The sequence below is a fragment of the Mus musculus genome, chromosome X (assembly GCF_000001635.26).
Source record: "Mus musculus strain C57BL/6J chromosome X, GRCm38.p6 C57BL/6J".
Lineage (NCBI taxonomy): Eukaryota > Metazoa > Chordata > Mammalia > Rodentia > Muridae > Mus > Mus musculus.
In genome coordinates this window covers 100940622-100967132 of record NC_000086.7, presented here as the reverse complement: position 1 = coordinate 100967132, position 26511 = coordinate 100940622, and the positions used below count along the sequence as shown (strand labels likewise).

Here is a 26511-nt window from a genome sequence, read left to right as displayed (position 1 = left end):
ATGAAAGGTCGAACATACATTCTGTACCACTTGGCTAGTCATTATCTGCCTCTGTTCAGGGAAGCTTGTATAAATAAAGAAGCACCTGGCTGTTAGTCAGAACAGCAGAAATGGCCTTATTGCTAGTTAGAGCCATCGAAGCAGCCTGATTGCTAGTTAGGCTGGGGGATTCCCTTGACCATCATGCCTGGCTCACTCTCTTCCTTTGCAGACTCCTTATGCTCTTTAAGGGCCGCCCTGTGAAGCAAAGACTCTCTGACTCTCCTCTCTATATAGGGGAAGGTTCCCTGGGAAAGCCCCAGCAACTCACAATCATTATAAGCAAATATTCATGACTAAGATGACGTCTCATAAAAATTTTGTAGTTTTCTAATTCCAAAAGATGTTAACATATTAAAATATATTTTTTAGCCACTTGGCATTTCATCTTCTGAGAACTTCTTATTAAGTTCTATACCCTAGCTTAAATTAGGTTGTTTGCTACATACTAACCCTCAAGCAGATGTTAAGATTTTTCCCCTCTAGTCTGAAGGCTGCTGCTTTGCTCCAATAATGATGTCCTTTGCTGTAAGATTTTTAGTCTCATGAAGTCCTGTAATTGTTTATTTTATTCTATTCTATTCTATTCTATTCTATTCTATTCTATTCTATTCTATTCTATTCTATTTGGTTTTTCGAGACAGGGTTTCTCTGTGTAGCCCTGGCTGTCCTGGAACTCACTTTGTAGACCAGACTGGCCTCGAACTCGGAAATCTGCCTGCCTCTGCCTCCGGAGTTTTTGTTAGCGCTATTCAAGGTATTTTGCTTTCTATTGTAAAATGAACTGTTTCCCTGATTTCTTTTTCTGTCTATTCATCTTTTGTGTATAGGAAAGGTACTAATTTTTGTCTGTTAATTTTGTATCCTCCTATATTGCCAAAAGTATTTGTCAGATATAGAAGTTTGCTGGCGGAATCAGATTTTTAGGTATAAAATCATACTGTTTGTAAATAAGTATACTTTGACATTTTCTTTTCCTGTTTTTTTTCTATTTTATTTTTTTTATTACTTTTATTTTATTTTATTTTTTTACAGTCCAGTCATTGCCCCCCTCCCGGTCTGCCCTCCCACAATTTCTCATCTCATTCCTCCTCCCTCCTCTCTGTCTCCAAGAGGATGTCTTCCCTCCATCCCTGCTAGGCCTCCCCACTCCCTGGATCCTCAAGTCTCTCAAGGGGTAGGTCTATCTTCTCCCAATGAGGCCAAACTCAGCAGTCCTCTGCTGTATGTGTGTTGGGAGCCTCATATCAGCTGGTGTATGCTGCCTGGTTGGTGGCTCAGTCTCTGAGAGATCTCAGGGGTCCAGGTTAATTGAGACTGCTGGTCTTCCTATGGGGTCACCTTCCTCCTTAGCTTTTTCCAGCCTTTCTCTAATTCAACAACAGGGGTCCCCATCTTCAGTCCAATGGTTGGGTGTAAGTTTCTGCTTCTGTCAGTCAGCTGCTTGATGGGCCTCTAGGAGAACAACCATGCTAGGCTCCTGTCTGTAAGCACACTATAGCATCAGTAATAGTGTCAGGTCTTATAGCCTCCACTTGAGCTGGATCCCAATTTGAACTGGTCACTGGACCTTCTTTCCCTCAGTCTCTTCTCCACTTTTGTCTCTGCAGTTCTTTTAGACAGGAATAATTCTGGGTCAGAGTTTTTTTGTTTTGTTTTTTGTTTTTTGTTTTGTTTTGTTTGGTTTTGTTTTTGACTGTGGGATGGCAACTCTATTCCTCCACTCGATGCCCTGTCTTTCTACTGGAGGTGGACTCCACAAGTTCCCTCTCGCCACTGTTGGGCATTTCATCTAAGGTCCCTCCCTTTGAGTCCTGAGAGTCTGTCAACTCCCAGGTCTTTGGTACATTCCCTACAGGGTCCCCCCACCCACCTCCTACCTCCTGAGGTTGCATATTTCCATTCATTCTTCTGGTCCTCAGGGCTTTTCTCCTGTCTTCCCCCCAATACCTGATCATATTCCCCTCTTCCCCTTCTCCTCCCTTCTCCTATCCAGGTTCCTCCTTCCCCCTGCCTCCTTCAGTTACTTGTCTTATTGCTTTAGCTAAGACTTCAATCACTATATTGAATGGGTATGGGAAGAGTGAACATTCTTATCTTGTTCCTAATTTAATGGAAATACTTTTGAGTTTTTCACCATTTTGAATAGTGTTGGCTGCTGGGTTGCTATAGATTGACTATATTATACTGAGAAATGTCCATATCCTAGTGTCTTTAGAAATTTTATCATGAAGGGATGTTGGATTTTTGTCAAAGACCTTTCATGTATCTAAGAAGATAATGTGTGCTTTTCTCTCTTTTAGTCTGTGTGGGAAATTGTGTTTACTCATTTATACTTGTTGAACCATTTTTTCATCTCTCAGATGAAGCAACCTGGTCATGGTGGATAATCTTTTTGATTTGCAGTCTTTTAAAATTTGATTTGCAAGTATGTTATTGAAAGTTTTTCTTTTAGGGAGAGGTCTTTGTGTGAGTTTGGTATCCAGCTGATACTGTCTTCATAAAAATAATTTGGAAATATTCCTTAAGCTTCTAATTTGCAGAATAATATGAACAGTGTTGACATTAGTTCTTCTTTGAAAGTCTGGTGGAATTCTGAACTGAATACATTTGGCCCTGGACTTATTTGGTTGGGGGATTTTTAATTATTGCCTTTATTTCAGTAGGGGTTGTGAATCTGTTTAAATTACTTATTTCATCTTGATTTAACTTTGGTAGGTCATATATGCCAAGAAATTCATTAATTTCTTTTAGACTTTTTAGTTTGCTGGGATGCAGACATTTTAAAAGCCTATTTAATTAAGATAGAATTACATCACTTTAATCCTTCTCTTTCCTCCTTTTGTCCACTCCCATGGACTCTTCTCCCAACCCCCATACCATTCACACTCTCAAATCGGTCGCCACTTTAGCTTTGATTATTCTTTATTCTTGTTATATGCATACATTTAAATGTACATATATTCATGTACAAATATATAAATACAGCTGAGTCTGTTTTTGTTGCTTGTGTGAAAATGGATTAAGGGCTGATAACCAATTAAGGGGTTTATGGTGGTTTGAAGGAAAATGGCTTCCATAGGTTCATAGGGAATCTTACTATTAGGAGGTATGGCCTTGTTGGAAGAAGTGTGTTACTGTGGAGGCAGACCTTGAGGTCTCCTATGTTCAAGCTAGGCCTAAAATAGCACACTGTCTACTTCTGCTGCCTGTGGATCAAGATGTAGAACTCTTACCTCATTCTCCAGCAACATGTCTGCCTCTGCATGCTACCATGCTTCCCATCATGATGATAATGGACCACACCTCTGAAAGTATAAGCCAGCCCCAATTAAATGTTTGCCTTTATAAGAGTTGCCATGGTCAGCCGGGTGTGGTGGCGCATGCCTTTAATCCCAGCAGAGGCAGGCAGATTTCTGAGTTCGAGGCCAGCCTGGTCTACAGAGAGAGTTCCAGGACAGCCAGGGCTATACCCTGTCTCGAAAAACAAAACAAAACCAAACAAAACAAAACCAAACAACAACAACAAAAAAGAGTTGCCATGGTCATGGTGTCTCTTCACAGCAACAGAAACCCTAACTAAGACAGGCCTCATCCCTGGAAGAGGCAAATTTTCCCTCTCCCAGTATTTATATGTTGCTGCCTATAGTTTAGTGGTGGGACTCTGTGAAAATCCATCCCCATGCAAGTATGTCTATTGATGCTGCCATTGTTTCAGTTTAATTTATGTAGTCATTTCTAGGAGAAACTTTCTCAGTGGACTTCCTGGTACTCTGACTCTTAATTTTTTTCACTTCTTCTGTGATTTTATCCAAGATACAGTAACTGTGAAGTAGATGTATGCACTGATGCCAAACACCCCACAATTCCTTGATCTCTGTATTGTGATCAGATTTTCTGTGACGATCTCCATCTGCTGTAAAGAGAAGATTCTTTGATGGATGGTGGTGTCTACACTTACCTGTGGGTAGAGTTAGATTTAGAATATAGTAAGAATGATGCTGAATCTAACAAAATGGTGGTAGTACACTTACTTCTAAGGTCCATAGCCTCACTAGCTCAGAGAAGTTGGCTTGACTTTTAGTACCAGACATGGTTTTCTTTCTTTTGAGTAGGCCCTAAGTCCAGTTAGATAGCTGTTAGTTGCACAAACTGTAACTTACTGCACCAGTACAGATAGTTTGCCATGTTGGTCAGTGTTGTAGTTCATATGTGTTTGGGCTGGGTAAGACTACTAATTGCTTTGATTTCTTGGGAGCTTGCATAGTATTTTCTATTACCTTCAAAGTAGATCACAGAGAAGGCTTTTAGGTTAGATCCAGCTGGAATCATTCTAAGTCCTGTGTCTAAAATGTGTATTGTCTTTAGCAACAGGGGCTTAATTTCAACTCTGGGAAGCAACCAAGGGTTACATCAATAATCTGTATTGTTTTAGGAGTCTCTTAGAATTACCCTGGCCATCCATTTGAAAAAAGGGGTTGTAGCCTCAGCCTCCAAATTTTGAGCTGTGGGTGGCCCTTAGACAAGATCACAGAATCATCTCAAAAGATGAAAAAAATTCCTTTGAAAAGTCTAACATGTTTTCATGATAAAAGTTTTTGTCTAAGTCCATTTTTATGATTTATCATATTTATTAGTTGGGGTCCAGGAGTTGATCCACAAACCACACAACACTGAGCTCAGTCAGACAGGGATAGTTTATTGAATGCATACCCTAAGATTGATCCATCAGGACCATAACTCAAAATTTGGAGACTGAGGCTACGACCTCAACCATTTTTTTCTATGTCAACTTATAAGGGCTAAAACTGCAAAAGCCACAATGAGCTCATACACACAAGTGCAGGAAGTGCTGCATGGTGGTCGGCCCTGACTCAAGCCATTTTAGATATAACTGTTCATATTGACCTTTAATTTGATATGTTCTACGTGAAGCTTATAGTTGTGGAGTTTCTTAAGATTAACAAACTTCATAGAGAACATAACAGGGTATGTGGTCAGCATGACCCTGCTCTGAGTCAAGTTATTTTTCTGCATCAATGTCTGGCAACAATATGAAATAGCTGGTGGACATGGAACAAAATGACTACAGCTATGCTGGGGGTGGGGCAGGCCTCAACAATCGACTTATGTATTGTTATACTAACTTTGCATTTCCAAGATAAAGCCTACCTGATCATGGTGGATGATCTTCTTAATATGTGTTTGCATTTGGTTTTCTAGTATTTTATTGAGAATTTTTACATCTGTGTTGATCAGAGAAATCAGTCTGTAGGTTTTTGTTGTTCTGTCCTGATGAGGCATCATTAGGAGGATGAAGTAGGTGTGGTCTTTTGGAGTAGGTGTGTTACTGTGGGTGTGGGCTTTAATACATTCCTCCTAGCTGCTAGGGAGCCAGTCTTCTCCAAGTTGTTCATCTGCTGCATATGTGCAGGGAGGCCTAGGTCCAGCCTGTGTATATGTTCTTTGGTTTGTGGTTCAGACTCTGAGAGCTCCAAGGGTCCAGGTTAGTTGACTCTGTTGGTCTTCCTGTGGAGTTCCTATCCCCTTTGGGGCCCTCAATCCTTCCTCCAACTCTTCCATAAGAGTCTCTGAGCTCCATCCAGTGTTTAGCTGTGGTATCTGCATCCGTCTGAGTTAGCTGCTAGGTGGAGGCTCTCAGGGGACAGTTATGCTAGACTCCTGTCTGCAAGCATAACAGAGTATCATTAGTAGTGTCAGGGATTGGTGCTTGCCCATGGGATGGGTTTCAAGTTGGGCTGGTTATTGCTTGGCTGTTCCCTCAGCTCTACTCCATTCCATCTCTGTATTTCATATAATTTGGGATTGAAAGTTTTGTGGGTGGGTTGGTGTCCCTGTCGAACCACTGGGGTTCCTGCCTGGCCTCTTCAGGTTCCATAATCCCAATGCTCTGATTCTTGGGCACCTCCCTTATCCAGGTCTCTGTCTCAGCTATCCACATCCAGCTCAGTTGGTATTTTAAATGGGACCACATAACTTGGAAGGGGAAAGTGGTGGAGGTGATAAAGGAGGAGTTGGAGAGGAGGGAATTAAGGTGGATTTGATTTAAAAAACACAGTATATGCTAGTATGAACAGTAAATAAAACAAGTTTAAAATGTTAAACATAATTTAGTCACCAGGGAAATGTAAATTTAAACTACCTTGAAATTGCATCTCACCCTGGTCAGAGTGGCTACAATTAAGTACCTCCAAACTAGGAAATACTTGTGAAGTTGTAGCAGGGAAAGGAACTTTTTTCTTATAAGTTCTTTGACCACCTTTCTTTAACCAATCCTTTCTATATCCAGCCCCTTCCTTTCCCACCCAAGTTTGTGTCCTTTTTGTATCCCCATGGTGCATATATAATCTTGTATGTGTGGCTTTCGACAGGAGAAGAATAGTTATCACATTCTCAGAGGAAATTGACCCTTTGGAAAAGGAACTCTTAAAATGCTGCCACTGTGGGAATTAGTATGGAGAGGCCTCAAGAATAAGTACACTTATAATAGAGATACCTGCATACCCATATTTATTATAGCACTATTCACAATTGCTGAGTTTTGGAATCAGTATAGGTATCTGTCAGTAGATGAATTGATAAAGAAGTGTGTTAAATATATAGAATGAATCTTACTTGGGTCTAAAAAAAAACAAAAATTATGGCATTTTAAAGAAAATAGTTACAACTACAGAGTGCCTCTTAAGCAAACTATCCCAGAATCAAAGACAATATATGTTTTCTCTAGGTGTAGCTATTAAAGAAAGAAAAAGACATGAAAATAAAAGAGGACTATTATTTATGTGGGTGGGACGGGCCTTAGTGAGGGTTAATAATGTGATAAATATGATCATAGTATATAAATGTCTGAAAATGTCATAATGAAACCTTTTACTTTGTATAATTAAAATATGCAGTCTCAACCTACCCAGACCCCAGGGAGCTCTCAGAGACTGAGCCACCAACCAGGAGCTTACAGGGGCTGGTGGCACAAATATAGCAGAGGTCTGCCTAGTCAGGCCTCAGTGGGAAGAGATGTGCTTAGTCCTAGAGAGTCTTGAGGCCCCCAGGGAAGCGGGAGATCTGGTAGTGGGGAGAGCACCCGGAGGCAAGGGGAGGAGGAATGGGATGAGGAACTGTGGGAGAGGAGACTGAGGGGGTGGAGACAATGACTGGAATGTAAATAAATAAAAATTAAAAAAAAATATGCTTGTAATAAAAAGCCACAAACGCAGTCCAGATTCAAGGAGAAAATACCTTAGCAGGATGTGAATACTAAGGAGCACAATTTGCAGGGAAAATGTATTTAGAAAGTAGCTATTGCAGTGGGCTAGACATACTAGTCCCATCCCCACTTTGATATGGGAATTAGAGGGATTTTCACTGTGCTGATTTCCTTCTTTCTTATTCTTTCCCCCAAGTCTGCATCCCGCTTCTTATATAAGCTGAATCAGATCCCTTATATTGCTTAAAAATTTGTTTGACAGAAAAACCTGAGTTTAACTATAAGCAGTCTCGATGGCTTGTCACACAATGGAAAATGGAATTAATGTTTGCAGTTCTTCTATAACCATAATCAATTGTTCCTATGTCCCATTAATTTCTGACTTAATAGATTTTCCTAGGCTATTTATTTTTGGTTGAGTGAGCTAATTATTCAGCTATTTATTCTCTTTTGCCCCATTTTGATTTTGATATTCTCATCCTTGATTTTTCTTTATCAGCCTAATTACATTTGCTTTTAATTACAGAAATCTTTCAAGGTTTCTAAGCACTGACAATATATTTTCCTAGTTTCTGCAGTGGATTTAGCTTCATACTTATTCTGTTATTTTCTTGAGGTAAATAATAGTGAGATGGATGTAATTCTTTCTTTCTAAATAACTAATTCCTGGCTGAATATTTGATACAGTGTGATGTAGTGTACCCTTGGTATTTTTCAGAATTGACCCATACAATCATCAGTACTGAGTCAGAATTAAAACCATCAGCAATCTGTTTAGGGCTATCTCAGAAACTGTTGGAAATTCTGATCTTATGTTAAGCCAAAGCTGGCTACCCAGGGGTACCTCATTCTTTCCCTACCTCCCCAAGTGGCTAGCTAGCATAGACAGAGGTGTCACCCTCTATTACTCTCCATTGTTTTGTCTTAAGACATGGTCACTCACTTAATCTGGGGCTGGGTTGTTTCAGCTAGACTCAGTGAGTGGCCAGCAGAACTTCTAAAAGATCCTCCTGTCTCTGCCAACCCTTCAGGTTATTTTTATAAATTGTGTAAATTTTAGATACCAACCTCATATTGGACTGTGATATGAAACATTTCCTCTTACTTTGTGTATTTCCTTTTCATTTTACTAAATATTTCCTTTGCTTTATAGAAATATTTTAGATTTATATAGTCCTACTTGGTTAGTTTGGTTTTGTTTTTGTCTATTGTTTCTTTTTTTTAAATTAATCATTCCATTCATTCAGATCTCAACTGATATCCCACTTCTCAGCTACCCCTCCACAAACCTCCCCTCCCACATCCGCCCTTTCTCCCTCCCCTTTGCCTCAATGAGGATGCTCCTCCACCCACTCACCCTCTTCTGCCCCACTGCTCCAGCATCCCCTGATTCTGGGGAATCAAACCTCCACAAGACCAAGGGCCTCCCCTCCCATTGATGTCAGACAAGGCCATCCTCTGCTACTGCCCTGTACACTTCTTGCTTGGTGGTCTAGTCCCTGGGAGCACTGGGTTGTCCATCCAGCCAACAGTGCTCTGCCAATGGGATTGAAATCTCCCTCTGCTCCTCCAGTCCTTCCACCAGCTCCCTGACCAGGGTCGTTGCCAAGATCAATGTAAAAGAGATCATTCCTTATTTTATTTCTTTTAGGTGTTTTATGGCTTCAGATATTATGCTTAAGTCTTTAATACATATTGCATTGATTTTTGTGAATATTGTAGGATAAAGGTACAGTTTCATGTTTTTGAGTGTAAAATATCCATTTTTCCAACAGCATTTTTAAAGAGACAATATTTTTATGCTGTTTTATGGGTATATTTACTGAAAAGAATGAGGTTTTTCCTTGCCTTCCAATCTTGCTTATTTTTCTGTATCATACTCTTGGGAATACTATACCTTTGTAGTGTAATCTGAAACCAGGAAGTATGAATCCTCTAACTTCGTTTTTAAGATTTATTTTTATTTTATGTGTATGTATGTCTGGGTGAATGTATGCTACAAGTATGCAGATGCCACCAAAAGCCAGAAGGTGGCACCCAGTTCCCTGAGGCTGGAGTTACAGGGAGTTGGGAGCCTCCTAACTTGAGTGCTGAGAACCAAGTTTGGATCATTTGGATCATCTGGAAGAGGATGAATCTCTTAACTTCTGAGCTGTCTTTTTAGCCCTTGCTTTTCATTTTTATAATTTTTGTTGGTCACTTAGGTCCATTTTTAGCTCATAAGATTTTATTATAGCTTCTTCTACTTCTATGAATAATGTTAATAACATTTTGATAGAGATTGCTCTCAATCTGTAGATTTTAGTGAGTAAGCATAAATATCTTTGTACCATTTATTCTTCTGATCCATGAGAATAATATATTTTTCCATTTATATCATTTATAGTTAGTCATCTTAGTTAGATTTATTCTTTTATTTATTTATGTATTTTTAATTGGATATTTTCTTTATTTACATTTCAAATGTTTTACCCTTTCCAGGTCTCCCCTTTGGAAATCCCCATCCCATCCTCCCTCCCCCTGCCTCTATGAGGGTGCTCCCTCCATCCTACCTACCCACTCCCATCTTCCTACCCTGGCATTCCCCTACACTGGGGCATCGAACACCCTCACGCCCAAGGGCCTCTCCTCCCACTGATGTCCAATAAGGCCATCCTCTGCCACATATGTGACCAGAGCCATGAGTCCCTCCATGTGTACTCTTTGGTTGGTGGTCCAGTCCCTGTGAGCTCTGGGGGGCCTGGCCAGTTGACACTGTTGCTCCCCCCATTGGGCTGCAAATCCCCTCAGCTCTTTTAGTCTCTTTTCCAAGTCCTCCATCGGGGACCCCGTGCTTAGCCCAATGATTGGCTGCAAGCATCCACCTTTGTTTCTGTATTTGTCAGGCTCTGGCAGAGCCTCTCAGGACACAGCCATATCAGGCTCCTGTCATCAAGCACTTCTTGGCATCCACAATAGTGTCTGGGTTTGGTGGCTGTATATGGGATGGATCCCCAAGTGGGGCAGTCTCTGGATGGCCTTTCCTTCAGTCTCTGCTCCACACTTTGTCTCCATATTTGCTCCCATAAGTATTTTGTTGCCCCTTCTAAGAAACACTGAAGCATCCATACTTTGGTCTTTCTTCTTCTTGGACTTCATATGGTCTGTGAATTGAATCTTGGGCATTCCAAACTCTTTGGCTAATATCCTCGTGTCAGACAGTACATACCGAGTTTGTTCTTTTGTGACTGGATTACCTCACTCAGGATAATATTTTCAAGTTCCATCCATTTGTCTGTGAATTTCATGAAGTCATTGTTTTTAATAGCTGAGTAGTACTCCATTGTGTAAATATACCACATTTTCTATATCCATTCCTCTGTTGAGGGACATCTGGGTTGTTTCCAGCTTCTGACTATTATAAATAAGGCTGCTATGAACATAGTGGAGCATGTGTCCTTATTACAAGTTGGAACATCTTCTGGGTATATGCTCAGGAGTGGTATTGCTGGATCTTCCAGTAGTACTATGTCCAATTTTCTGAGGAACCTCCAGACTGATTTCCAGAGTGGTTGTACCAGCTTGCAATCCCACCAACAATGGAGGAGTGTTCCTCTTTCTCCACATCCTCGCCAGCATCTGCTCTCACCTGAATTTTTGATTTTAGCCATTCTGACTGGTGTGTGGTAGTTTTAAATTTATTCTTAAGTATTTCACATAATGCTTTAGTAAAAGGGAAATACATTTATTTCACTTGCAGGATATTTATTGTGTTATAAAGAAATATTGAGTTTTGTATGATGGTTTTGATTCCTAAAATTTCACTGATTTTATTTATTTAAAATTTATTTAATATTTTTATTTATTTATTTAGCTTCTTGCAATTGATTGTGCAACCTGAGAAATTCTAATTAACATTTATGTCTTACATTCATTTCTGCTTAATTTTTGTACATGATACAATGGAAAAGTTCAGTTTATTTTGAGAATAAAAAAATCTTATTTTTTCCCCATCATCATTTGTTGAAAGACTTTTTTCATCATAAAATGGTTCTAGCACCTTCATCAAAAATCATTTGGCCATATATGGCAAAGTTTATTTATGTGTCCTCTCTTCAATTTTTTTTAACTTTTCCCTACTTTTTTTTTTCATTTTTTATTAGGTATTTAGCTCATTTACATTTCCAATGCTATACCAAAAGTCCTCTCTTCAATTTTATTGATCTATCTGTATTTATGCTGGTGCCATACAGTTTGGGTACGGTATCTTTGTAATAAGTTTGTATTAGGGAGCATGGTTCTTCACCTCTGTTCTTCGTTTTCAAGATTGTTGTGATTATATCAGTCTTTGAAATGCTGTATGAATAGTTACTGTCTTTAAAAAAAAGCTGTTAGTATTTCAATTGGGTATTTCATTCATTAAATACTTCAAATATGTTGAGTGTATTGACATTTAATAATATTGAAAGCCAGGCATAGTGTGGCTCATGTACTCTCAGAACTTGGGAAGTCAAGATAGAAGGATTCCTGTAAATTTACAACTAGCCTTGGCTACATAGTAAATTCAGGGCAAGCTTTAGCTACAGAGAGTGAGACCTTGTCTTGTAAAGATAAATGAACAAACAAAATAATAAGAAAATGTTGAGCTGGCAATATGTCTCAACAGGTAATTGTGCCTAGCATGAGGACCTGAGCTTCGGTTCTGGGACGTACATGGTAGAAAGAGAGAAACTACTCTCATAATTTCTTCTCTGACCTCCACATGCATTCCCTGTCATGGATGCATATTCTCTCTCTCTCTCTCTCTCTCTCTCTCTCTCTCTCTCTCTCTCTCATGTAGAAATCGAGTACAGTGTTACTATAATGAAATGATGTATTACTGACAATGAGTGCAGTGTTAGTGAAATGATGTATCACTGACAAATAGGCATCTGATGCATTACCTAAGTTTGTTTTGGCTCACATTGAAATTATTTTAATCCCATTGGTCAAAACCAAGTTCTACTTACACTGCTTAAAATTATATCTTTCTGTGCAGAGAGTCTGTTGGGTTTCGCTTTCTGAGAATCATCTCTGACAATTTTAAGTCGCCAGAAGATAGGAAGAGAATTCTGTTGTTCTACATTGACACGCTTTTACAAAAGGATCAAGACATGATTGCTGAAGAGAAGATTAAAGACGTCCTTAAAGGTCAGTAAGAGTCTGCATTTTCTGAAAGTTGTTAATTTACCTATGATTTTAAGATACATGTCAGAACAATAGCAAAATTCTCAGGCCAACGGGTTTTCCCATCTCTCCTTAAAGGTTTTCAGCAACGCTATGACCATCTAGAAGTCGCAACTTTGATGTGCTATAATGAATAACTAAGCAAAAATAACAAAACACCTTCAAAATACAGATAAACCTTTGAGCTTAAAGCCCACCTGTAGCAGAAAATTGTGAGGTTTATAAACCCCAAGTTCATATTTCTGATTTGACTTCAGGTTAGCTGTGTGCCTTGGGGCAAGTCAGTACCTTTGGATGTTGGCTTTTTCAACTGTAAAGTGAATGTTGTGAACCAAATTCCTGCTTTTAAAGCTGTTTAGTGGCAGTATTATTTTGTGATGCAGTCTTACATAAACTCCCCCTAGACAGACAAAACAGATTTGATTTTCTGTAGTTAAAGCAGAGAAGTAGAACCACCTCTTCTCAGCATTGCCCTAATCCTTCACTCACTGCACAGCCTCCATAACTTACAGTGTGCAGATAATATAAGCACTGTCTTGGAACATTCTCTGCCTGACCTCATCTGAAGTGATAGTCACTAAATGTTAAGAGGGAGATTTGTTCTGAATGGTGGCATTTAAGGCAGTGTGTTGCTTCTATGATATTGTACTGCATTGCTTAAATATGGATTGTGTGCATCATATTCTCATAAAAACAAACATTAATAGTTCCCAAAAGGAAATCATGCAATATTAAGAGCTTTTTGAATTCTATTTCCTATGAACTATATTTTTCTAATGACACCCACATTTTCATTTTCAAGATTTTCATTAAGAATTCATTTACTTTTTGAATCCCTTTTTGATAATCTTGGTTATCCGGTTTTCTGGTCCTTGACATTTTAATGATATCATAATACAAATAGAAAAGATCCATAAGAAAATATATAGCTAACCTGACTATATGACAGGAAAAGCTGCAATTTTTCTTGTTTCGAGGTTATTCTTTGAAAATACTATTTAGATACAGAAATAAAAGAATTAGGAAATAATATATAGGTAGATAGATATAAGGGAGAATCTCTTTCACTGTCTCTCTCTCTCTCTCTGTGTGTGTTGGAGGCTAGAGCTTGACCTCAGGTGTCACTCCTCAAAAGCTCCTTATGATTTGAGATAAGATCTCACTGGGGCCTGGGACTAGACTTCAGCTAGACTGTCTCACTAGGACCTGGGTTTGCTAGTTCAATTACACTCCTAAACTGCAAGGATCCTCTTTCTCTAGCTCCCCAGTGCACGCACATTACAAGTGCATGCTACTACACCTGGCTTTTTATGTGAGTGGAGTCCAAACTCAGATCCTCAGGCGTGCCTGGCAAAACCAGCTGAGCACTTTACCAACTGGGCTATCTCTTCAGCTCTAGATAAGTTATATATTTCAGAAACAGCTTCTTGTTGTGTTGCTCAATCTATCCTCATGTGACTGCCTCCTCGGCCTCTCAACTAACTGAAATTACAAGTGTTTTGCCCAGTGCAATAAAATGCAATTGTTTGGTGATGTTGACCTTCAATGGCCATGGAAGGTTACATTTTAAGTAATAGAACTTAGGAAGTTAGACATTTGTTTATCTGTTATGCTTATGTGTATATACACACATGTAGTACACATGTGTGCAAAGGTGCAAGCACGTGCATAGGTCCAGAGTGCAAGCTCAAGTTATCTTTCCTGAGACTCTCTCAACCTTGCCTTTTGAGACAGGAACTCTCACTAGTTAGGAGTAAAGAGAGTAAACTAGATTGGGCTGCCTGTGAGTCCCAGGCCTCCACTTTCTCCCCCTCTCTAGCACTAGCATAATAATCAAGTGCCACCACGCCTGACATTTTATATGAATTCTGGAAATTAAACTCTGGTCCTCATGTTTACATAGCGAGCACTTTACGGACTGAGATATTTTCCTAGTCCTCGACTTCCTTTTTGAAGGGCAGAAAATTGTTGACTTTACAGAATAATTCATTTGTTTATTTTTTTATTAATCATCCCATTCGTTTACATCTCAAATGATATCACACTTCCTGGTTACCCTTCCACAAGCCATCCATTCTACAATCTCCCTCTCCTTCCTCCCCTTTGCCTCTATAAGTGTGCTCCTCCACCCACTCACCCACTCCTGCTGCACCCCTCCTTCAACCCCCTATGCTGGTGCATCAAATCTCCACAGGGCCAAGAGCCTCCCCTCCCATTGATGTCAGACAAGGAGGTTAGACAGAGTTTTATTCATATAATCAAGGTATTATAAACTTTTAAGGAGACGTTAACTAATTGGTTACTCTTACGTAAGTATTTTTAAGCCACATGTGCTGACTCCATCGGTGAGTCAGAGAGTATTGGTGTTCTAATGAAGACATTTTCGAAAATTGATGGTTTGTGCCAAAAGGGCAGATGAGAAAGGGGTATAGAATTATATTGCGGTTTAAACTTTACCTTAAGGTGCTAATATATTTGAATCCTGTAAATGTCTAGACCAGAAATAATCAGGCACAAGTTACAATTTAAACGAATAAAGTTTATCTGTAAGTGTGGTCTTAAAGTACTTTTTAAAAGCTTTAAGGTATAATTGGCCTTTCTTGTGAGCTTGATCTGATCTTTTTAGTACATAATAGTATGAGCAGTTCTTATTAATGATTTCTGACATTGCTGTCTGCTCATTCACAATAACCTTATTAGGGCACCAGATGATGATCTAATTTAGAACATGAAAAGTAAGTTAAGAAGAGACTAGGCTGGGAATGTATCAGAGGCTGGTGGGAGACTTCCACGATTCTAGCAAACTCTGATTAGATTATATAACCAGTCATGATGGGAAACCAGATTGAAGGGGAAAACCTTTCTAATATGATTGTTTTATAGACATTACTTAAAGATTAAGTACAGCTATTAAGTCTAGAGTGTATACAGTTAACATTCTGTTTAATGCAACGGATCTAGGTTCTTTTTATAGCTTGCTTTTTTGTTTTTGTTTTTGTTTTTTTTTTTTCAGGTTACCAAACAAGAAGTCGACTGTCAAGAGATTTGGTAAATTGGTTACACAACATTCTGTGGGGAAAGGCTTCCAGAAGTGTTAAGGTTTGTGAATAACCTGTTTTCAGTCATTGTAGTCTTTCTCCTTTGCACCAAATGAAACACTGTTCACTATAAAATCAGAGAGAACAGGATCTGGCAAGTGCAGCTCAGTGGAAGCACTGTGTAGCCTGTGTGAGACCCTAGATTCTATACTTAGCACTACTTAAGCACTGTGAATATTTAATTTATAGATGCTATCTAAATATAGAGACTGTGAAAGTATTATTACTATGTTTTTGTTTGCTGTTTGTTTGCTTAAGTGATGCATATTACAGTGTGAGTGAATAGAGAGTATTATGCTAAGTGAAGTAAGCTAGTCAAGGAAATAGTATTCAGTTCCATTTATTTGAGTTATGTAGAGTAATCACATTCATAGAGATGTGGCCTACAATGGTAGTTGCCAGGGGTTTGGGATGAGGTAGAAATGTGGAGAATGAGTCTAGAGTTTTATTTTATTTTATTTTTTGCTGGCTATTGAACTTGGGCCTTATACATGCCAGGCATGGACTCTACTATTGCATTATACCTACAGCCCTCAGATTTTCCCATTTTAAAAGATGGTTAAGTTTTGAAGATTGGCTCTATAATATGGTGAATATATATGACACTAGTGACCTGAATAGTTAAAAAGTAGTTAAGATACGGATTTTTGTGGAGGAAAAGGATATATAAGAAAATCATGTTTCTCTCTTTTAAAAAGTTATAATGATAAATTTTATGTTATTCATTTTATCATGATTAAAAGTAACCCAAATGAAGACTTTAAAATATTCAAAAGCTAAGATAACTCAAGCACAGAGCCACATTATGAATAAGTCTTTCAAGCAGGACACTGATAACTATCTAGAAATGACAGACCTATACAAAAGAAGAATACCAGAAATGATAAATACATAATAAACATATAAGATATTTTCCTCTTATAAATATTTCTTTAGGGGTGGAACTGTAGCTCAATTGATAATTGTAATAAATATAAGCACGAGGACCTAGGCCAATTAAAGAAAAAGTAAGGTCTGTAATTGGTGGGCAGATAGCACAGGTGGATTCGTAGGGCGCTCTGCCAGCCATTATAGCTTAATCTGTACCTGTCCTACGGAGAAATCCTGTCTCACAGAACAACCTAGACAGTTCCCAAGGAACGACACTGACCTACACATATATACATACATGTATACATGTACATACTAGCTCACATGAACACTCACATACAAGTAGAAATAAATGTTAAAAGATGGTTGTTTAAACAAAATAAGATTTTAATACAATATACCCAAACACAGTAAAACAACATCCTAACTCATATGTCAATAAAAGAATAAAAAACAAATTCTAAAAGTATTCATATAATCCAAAAGAAAAGAGGAAAATAGGGAATAAACATTAGATGGTACAGAGACTAGAGAAGATGGCTCAGTGGTTAAAAAACATTTGCTCTTCTTGCAGAGGACCTGGGCTCAGATCCAACCACCCACATTGTGGCTCACAGGCAATCTAATGTCCATATATGGCACCATGAATACCAGATATGCATGTGGTACACATACATACTTGCAGACAAAACCCACATACACATGAAAATGTTAAAGTCTCTATGTTAAAGTTAGATGGAACAAGAAGAAAGCAAATGGCAAGAGACTGGGCAAGGGGTCATGTATGCCTGTTATCCTAGCTGTCAGGAAGCTGAGGATTAAAAATAAATTAAATGAAATAATCATACTAATCCAGTGAAAATGTACATACTGTCAAGTTAGATTTTAAAAAACCCCATACCCACGTTTATATTCTTTTTTGTTGTTTTTCTTTTATTGGATTTTTTTAAAAAAATTTATTTATATGAGTATACCATTGCTGTATTCAGACACACCAGAATAGGGCATCAGACCCCATTACAGATGGTTGTGAGCCACCATGTGGTTGCTGGGATTTGAACTCAGGACCTCTGGAAGAGCAGTCAGTGCTCTTAACCACTGAGCCATCTCTGCAGCTCCTGGATATTTTCTTTATTCACATTTCAAGTGTTATCCCCTTTCCAGATCTCCCCTCCGGAAACCCCCTATCTCATCCCCCCTTCCCCCTGCCTTAAAGGTTCAAGTAGGCGACAAGCAAAGGGATGAGAAAACTCTTTAGAGAAGTAATATTAATCTAAAACTCATCAAAACTAACTTCAAGGCTTGTCATATAGCCACAGCATTTCTCTATAGACTGTTAAAGTCAAAGGCAAAGACATAGATCAGTAGAAATAAAGAACCCCAAATGAATCCTACACAAAAGTTTAACTGTTTTGTTTTTACCACATATAGAAGTAATCCTTTAAAGTAGTCTTTAAAACTAATGTTACTGGCTGGGCGTGGTGGCGCACGCCTTTAATCCCAGCACTTGGGAGGCAGAGGCAGGAGGATTTCTGAGTTCGAGGCCAGCCTGGTCTACAGAGTGAGTTCCAGGACAACCAGGGCTATACAGAGAAACCCTGTCTCTCAAAAACAAACAAACAAACAACAAAAACAAAAACAAAAAAACCCTAATGTTACTGGAGCAATTGTCAAAACCATTGAAAATGGACACTAAATGATATGAACATAAATTACACAAAAATATTTTCCAATACAATAACTGATGAAAAAGATGATTTTTGAGTTGTCAGGGAAGCACAAATTAAAATCTTAAGGAGATACTACTTAGAATTAGCAATTTTTTTAAAAAATAAATACACCAATTATTAGGAATATTAAGGAACTGAAACCTTTATGGTTGGGCTATGAAATAATCCAAACCATTTAGGAAGTAGTTTGGAAATTTTGTTAAATATTCACCCTTTCATGTAATTCATTCTAACTCCATGTATGTACTCACGAGAAAAGTAAAGATCCATGTGTAACACAGAAGTCCCCCATCTTTGGGTCTTAGTTAGGGTTCCTATTGCTGTGCTAAGACACCATGACCATCGTGGCGAGGAGAAGATTGACTTTACTTTTCATACCGTAGCTTATAGCCCATCATCTAGGGAAGTTGTGGCAGGAATTGAAGGTAGGAACCTGGGGGTATGAATTGATGCCAAGGCCATGGAGGAGTACTGCTTAATGGCTTATTCCTCATGGTTTGTTCAACCTTATACCATTCATGACCATCCATCCAGGGTTGGCAGCACCATCCATAGAATGGTCCCACTCACATCAATCCTCAATCAGGAAAATGCATTACATACATGCTTGCCCACAGGCCAACCAAATGAAAGCATTTTCTCCATTTCTGTCTTCCAGAATTACTCTAACCTGTGTTAAATTGACAGAAAAACACTCTGGCACTATTTGTAATATTTGAAAATGGACCCAAATGTCCATCAATAAGTGAGTGTATAAGCAATCTGTGGTATGTCCATATAATGAAATATTACTTCGCAGTAAAAGGAATTATTGATATGTGCAGCAACGAGGACTAATCTTGAAACTATTTAAGTTGAATTGAAGAGGCCAGACCAAAAATCCATATTATTTGGCAAGCATGAGGTCCCAGTATTCAAGTACAATGTTGCAAAATACGTTGGGATAGATTTTGTAGATTGGTTAAAGATGAAGGGAAAGGATTTGAAGATCAAAGAAAAAAGTAGGAAACAAGAAATTAGATTCAAGACAAAAAAGGAGAAGCATATAGAGACATATACATGGCTTATAGTTAAAACCATCATTCTTCTCTCTCTCTCTCTCTCTCTCTCTCTCTCTCTCTCTCTCTGGCCTTCTTTATTTCTGTACTGAGAAAGTAAAAAGTTTCTTCTGAATCATCTCCTTTTGATTCTGTTTCTCCTCTCCCATTTTACATTCAGTTCTGAAGGATATAATCTTATGTTCAAATAGTCAAAGCCAAAGTTTTACCTTCCTAGCAGAGCTGTATCTATTTTAAAAGGGCATTTCATTCCTTTGAAGTTGTAATGACTGCAGTCATTACTTAAAAGACAGGAAGCCTCAACAGGGTACAGGAGACTCATTTACCTTATGTAGTATTTATAAATAATCTGTCTTAGACTTAAATAATAAACCAGGATATTTCTATTAGATTGCTACTAATAGTTTCTTATAATTGAAAAACTGACAGTAACACATTTTTTTTACAAGAATACAATTACATTAATTTTAATGGTGAAAACTCTGGAAATACACCAAATTGTGAAACCTAGAAAATACTGCATTAATTTAACTAAAATTTTCCTCTAAAAGTAGTCATTGAAAACTATAATGATGTAGATAAATATGTACATAAGATTTAATGGAAAGAATAAAGTGTGAAATTGTATATAAGCTGTCATAACTACAATTTACATATCTAAAAGGATAAAGTTAAAATGTTATACAGAAAAATGAAGGTATCTCCACTAGCATGGTGATTTATGTATGCTGCCTTTAAGATTTTTATCATTGCTCTTTAAGATAGCTTTTAAAATGGCTTTTCTAGAGTTTGTGTACCACTTTTTAGACTCTTTATCCTTTAAGTGAAATAAGTAACTTTTATACTTTGAGTACTGGGGTCTGAACCCAGGACCCTGTGTATGCTAGACATCTATCTACTCTGTCACTGAAGTTCAACTCTAGCTTCTGAACTTTGAAATGTGTAGGAAACAAAAAAAGAGAGTTAAACACTTAGGCTTCAAGTAAGTAGGCATTGTTTTTGTTGTCTAAAAAGTGGAATCTGTAACAAATTGTTTTCCCTTAGAGAGTAGTTGGGAAAATTTAAAGTGAATTTTGGAAAAATCTATGACTTTGTTGTTTTTTTTTAACTTTAGGTCCAAAAATATGCTGATGCCCTACACTGGTACAGTTATTCTCTGAAGTTGTATGAGTATGATAAAGCAGATCTGGATTTGATCAAGCTGAAGAGGAACATGGTTTCCTGTTACTTATCTTTGAAACAACTTGATAAGGTGCTTTCATTTACTTATTCTATTTTCAGAGGCAGACAGTGTTCTTTGCTGTGGCACTTAGGTGAATGCATCACTCTGATCTCAAAGCTACTTAGGGTGGCTGAGAGTGAGTGCCTCAGGATTTGAACAAGGTCAAATTGACATCTTCTTGATGTGTGTCTTGCAAACAAAGCAGAGCTTCCCAAAGGAGAGAGTATTTGGGAAACTATTGATTTCTTTTACTTTCTATCCTTACCATTTATCTTCTACCATATTCTGAAAGGCTATTTGCTGCTAACTCTGCTATATAGCCCTTTAAAAGAGACTAACCCTGTATGGTCTACATTTTTGTTAGGTATCCATTGACAGTAGATACTGACTTGCATGAAGGGGTATTATCCTTTATAACCACTCAAGAAAAGTTCAGTGTATGAATCTTCATTAGGAAAAAATATAGAAGCTAAAAGATGAAAAGATTTTATGAATGATGGGGCCATCCATATTTCTAATAGCATATGAGACATCTTTTATCTTTTGAACATCATACAGTGTGCACATAATGTGGAGTATTGGTACTTAGATGAACAAAAAAAATGAGAAGGACACATATGCACTCAATTGAACATGAAGGTTTTTGTTGCCTTTCAAGTTTTACTGACAGCTTTAGAGGAGATTATATGAATGATTTTGTAGGTTTTCTTTGAAGGTCTATGCATTATCAGGGTTCTCTAGAAAAAACAGAACTAATAGAGTGAATATGCTCACCCATGGCTGTCTTCATACTGGAAGCGGACATTCTGGCAGCTGCTCAGTATATGAGGCTAGGTGCCCCAGCACTCTCAACATGATGCTCAAGGCAGTAGAGTCATCTGAAAAGACAATGACCAGAAGAGCAATACTCAAGTTGACGAGGTTCAATCTTGCTCTACAAGAAACTGACATTTTTGTGTGGTGCTGGAGTTTGAGCTCAGGGCTATACACATACTAGGAAAATGGCCTGTCACTGAAGCACATGCCCAGCCTGAAGCAGCACTTATATATCTGACTAATGACAGGCTCGGTCCTGGAGTCAGTGCAGAACTAAACCTGTAATTGGAGTTCAAATGTTGTTAGCACAAAGGAGAAAATAGGCAATCAGGAAACCAGTATGTCTTAATCGCATACACTCCATGTCCAACTGTGTCATTTAATGCCATATAGGTAGGGAAGTCAAAGCTTATTTTGAAATGTTCAAGGTAACTGTGTTTGTTACTTAGCATATTTCTCATTTCATCCTTTCTGACTTCCTAGCAGCAACTGTTTGGATACTTTGCGTATGTAAAGGATGAATTCCTATGCAGTAGGACATATAAAAAGGTAGAGGTTGGAGGGAAAGCCATCAGTACTTTGCCATCCCCATCTTGCCATTGTCTAACCATTTTTTAAAAAAATGTATGCTTACTATTTTATTTTACTTTTAAATCATTTTATTTACATTCCAAATGTTGCCCCCCTTCCCGGTCCCCCCTCCAAGAGTTCTTCCCATCCTCACTCCCCTTTGCTTCTGAGGGGTGCTCCCCTACCCTCTTAAATCCCTCCCCCACCCTCCAACCCCTACCTCCCATGGTCCCCTCTGTTCCCCTTCCTTGGGGCATCAAGTCTCTACGGGATTAGGTACATCTTCTCCCATTGAGGCCAGACAAGCACTGCTACATAAGTACTGGGGGCCATGGATCACATTGATGGCTTAGTCCCTGGGAGTTCCTAGGGGGTCTAGTTAGTTGATATACTTGGTCTTCCTATGGGGTTGACATCCCCTTCAGCTCCTTCAATCCTCCTCCTACTCTTCCATAGGGGTCCCTGACCTCAGTCTAATGATTGTCTATAAGTATCTGAATGTGTCTCAGTTGGCTGCTGGTAGAGCCTCTCCGAGGACAGACATGCTAGGCTCCTGTCTGCAGGCAACAGTAATAATATCAAAGATTGGTGCCCGCCCATGGCATGGATCCCAAGTTGAGCCTGCCACTGGTTGGTCATTTGTTCAGTCTGTGTTTCATTTTTCCCCCTGCATTTCTTTAGATGGGAACAATTTGGGGTCAAAAAAAATGAAGATAGGTGTCATCAGTTTTTGTATAAAGAGCTACACAGAAAATACTTAAGAATGTGGAAGTCACATGGTCCCTAATGTAACACTCAGCTCTGATCTTATATCAGATACTGACATAAACAATATGTAAACAAGTACCCACAGTGTGCTCTGAGAAAACCTTTATATTTAGGGATACTAAATTTCATGTGATTTTCTTGTGGCATGAAATGTTTGTCTTTTGGTTTATTTCAGCCATCTAAAACCAACAACTAGGCAAAAACAGAGGGTGGGTCAGATTTTGCCAGACTGTAGTTGCTTGATCTGTTGCTAATTAAGTAGTGATATCTACTAAGAAGAAAACCTGAACAGGAAGGGACAATGCTCTATGATGAGAAGATGGCTGTGAAAATTAAAGCAGCCGGGGCTAGAGAGATGGCTCAGTGGTTAAGAGCACTGACTGCTCTTCTAGAGGACCTGGGTTCAATTCCCAGCACCCACCCACATGGCAGGTCAAAACCATCTGAATATCCACTTCTGGGGTATCTGACTCCCTCACACAGACATACATGCAGGCAAAACAGTAGTGCATGTAAAATAAAAATAAGTAAAATTTTAAAAGAATTAAAACAGCCACAAAGATAAGACTTTATCTTTCATGTTCTGGTTATATATTGTTTATATCTACTATATAAAGCTCTAAAAATCATACCCTTCCATTACGGGACTGAAAATGAGCTTGTGGGCAGTGCACATAATATAGTGGTATTCACTAGATGGCACTGTGGCTTCTGTTTGTACTTTTAGTAGCTCAATGATTTTTGAAGGTTTTTGTAATGATTGTATCGCTTTTCCTCCAGATATAAAATAAAGCACTTAATGAAATGTGAGGTGAAGATTAATTTTGGCTCAACTGATGAAATTTTACTGTAATAAACACCCAACTTGAGGTCTGAGGTCAACAAGTAATTGTTGAATGCTTAATTTGTAAATGGTACTGTAGCATAAGTTAAAGATATACTTTACTCCTCCATATAGATATGCTTTAAAATATTATTTCAGGGATAAGATTTGCATGTATAATATGATTATAAAGCAACAAAACATTTATAAATTGTCAAATAATGTAGAATATAATATGGAATTTGAATAAGAATAGATGAGATGAGAGCGGTTTGTTCATTGTACATTCATTGGGTGTACAGCATATAGCTCAAAGTTCAGAAGGGTACCTGATACGTTAGAAGGCAGTCATAGTCAAAGGAGCCTGAATACAGTGAAATAATGAAGCCATTCTAAGAAGATGGAGACAAACAGGATACAACAAAACATCTTGTGCTGAATCCCCAAAGCCAGCTGTAATAAAGCAGAAAGGATGAAATGGGGTTTTAACAGAAGCACATGTGCAACATTTGAGGCTTTTTGTTGATTGTGAGCTGAACGAACAAACGAACAAACAAACAAAAAACAATGCTAAGAAATCTTGCTTATTTTAAATTGAATCAATAGAAACTGACTGCTTTTTGTATTCATGCATTCCCCATCAATGAATATAACTAAGTACAGATCAAAAACACTCAGAAAAATGCATTTGTACTGAACTTGTACAGACTATTTTTTCATTATTTTCTATAGAATATGGTGAAGTAACTGTTTACATAGCATTTCTGTTTTGATTCTTTAACTTTTTAATATTTTATTTATTTTTTATTTTATTTTTACACTCCATATTCCATTCCCTGCCCCCCCATCCACCCTCCAACTGCACTACATACCACACCTCCTCCCCACCCCACCCTTCCCCCATCTCTATGTGGATGCCCCTATCCCTCACCCCACCTGACCTCTAAACTCCCTGGGGCTTCCAGTCTCTTGAGGGTTAGGTGCATCATCTCTGAATGAACACAGACCCGGCAGTCCTCCACTGTATGTGCGTTGGGGGCCTCATATCAGCTGGTGTATGCTGTCTGTTTGGTGGCCCAGTGTTTGAGAGATCTCCGGGGTCCAGATTAATTGAGACTGCTGGTTCTCCTACATGATCACCCTTCTCAGCTTCTTTCAGCCTTTCCCTAATTCAACAACAGGGGTCAGCTGCTTCTGACCATTGGTTCAGTGCAAATATCTGCATCTGACTCTTTCAGCTGCTTGTTTCATTATATTAGTTATTTTAAATAGTATGGAGATGATTTGAAATGAACAGGAAGATATCTATAGGTTATGTACAAGCAAGGAACATGAGCACCTACACATTTTGGTATCTGAAAGGAGACAGGGAGCCCTGGAATCAATCTTCCATAGATACTGAGAGGTGATTCTGTAACGCATGAAAGGGTAAACTGAAGATGTTTTCTGTTCTGCTCTGGTTAGAGAAGATCTGAAGCATAACACTAGATTGGAAGAATAATTTTGAAGAAAGATATTGACAAGCTCTAATGTGCCAAGAGGAAGGCATTCAAGAACTGGTTAAAGGAAAGTATGGAGTTTTAACCTGAAAAATGAAAATTTTGGACATATACAATATAGTATTTCCCTTTATCTGTATAGCTACCAGTGAGAAAACCAGTTGCGTGTATCAGTGAGTGAAACCCGTGAAAGAGATTTTCAGTCACAAGAAGACCCTAGCTAAGAAATGAACTTGTCGAAAATTTAGATAGTGTTTTTTAAAGATACAACGAACTCCCTTTTCTTGAAGGTATTTAAATAAAGTCAGAATGGCTGCTTCCTCTGAATGTTGTTGGGAATATTCACACATAGGAAGAATTCTCAAACATCCGGAGTCCCTCAACTGTATGATTCTAATAATATAATGCAATAACTTTTAGTTTGATAATATAATTTAATAAATTTAATTCTGATAATATAATTTAATAAATTCTATTATGGTCAAAGAAGACTGTGGAGGATGATTTTCAAAATTGAGAACTAAAGATATTTCAAATCATTGCTAAGTTCTTTAAAAAATAACTATTGAACTATAATTTAAATATTAAAATATGCCCACTTTGTTATATAATTAAATAAATCTGAGAAATATATATCCACATGAACCCACTATCACAATCTGGATTTGGAATATCTAGAAAATTCATTAGATAAAATATTTCTAATCAATCCCCAGCTCAACTCTTAGGCTCAAGTAGTGAATTATATGTTTTATATCACTATAGAATAAAATTGTCCTTCTTATAGTTTCATATTAATTATCCATCACACTATATATCAAAATGTATGCCTAGACAAGACACATTCAGGGAGTTGGTATTGTAAATCTCTTGATACTGGTATGGTTATATAGTTTTAATCATTGTGTGATAACTGGTTGTATACTGACAATGTGTGCCTTTATTTATATACACTGTATACAAATAACATTTTTCTTAAAATATTGTGGACTAGAGCTTAGGTAGCATTTAGTGGGAGATGGATTCAATATTTCACAAATATATTTGAAGAACTGTAAATGCAAATGCAAATATTCTGTCACTAGAAATTACTAAAACGAGTTTAGTGCAGAGTTCTATCAGACCTTCAAAGAAGATCTAATCCCAGTTCTTCACAAACTATTCCACAAAATAGAAACAGAAGGTACTCTACCCAACTCATTCTATGAAGCCACAATTACTCTGATACCTAAACCACAAAGACCCCTCAAAGATAGAGAACTTCAGACCAATATCCCTTATGAATATTGATGCAAAAATCCTCAATAAAGTTCTTGCTAACCGAATCCAAGAACACATCAAAACAATCATCCATCCTGACCAAGTAGGTTTCATCCCAGGGATGCAGGGATGGTTCAATATACAGAAATCCATCAACGTAATCCAGTATATAAACAAACTCAAAGACAAAACCACATGATCATCTCGTTAGATGCTGAGAAAGCATTTGACAAAATCCAACACCCATTCAGGATAAAAGTCTTGGAAAGATCAGGAATTCAAGGCCCATACCTAAACATGATAAAAAGCAGTCTACAGCCAACCAGTA

At 38.0% G+C, this 26511-nt stretch overlaps 1 protein-coding gene across 2 annotated transcripts in view; it reads left to right on the top strand.

The window, feature by feature from the left end:
- Nucleotides 1-26511, top strand: part of Tex11 (testis expressed gene 11) — a 220992-nt gene that overhangs the window by 92507 nt on the left and 101974 nt on the right. For both annotated transcript variants that reach the window (NM_031384.2, NM_001167997.1), the window contains exons 14-16: nt 12282-12433; nt 15483-15568; nt 20340-20477. In NM_031384.2, coding sequence (NP_113561.2) covers nt 12282-12433; nt 15483-15568; nt 20340-20477 — 376 coding nt within the window. The remainder of the gene's footprint in view (nt 1-12281; nt 12434-15482; nt 15569-20339; nt 20478-26511) is intronic.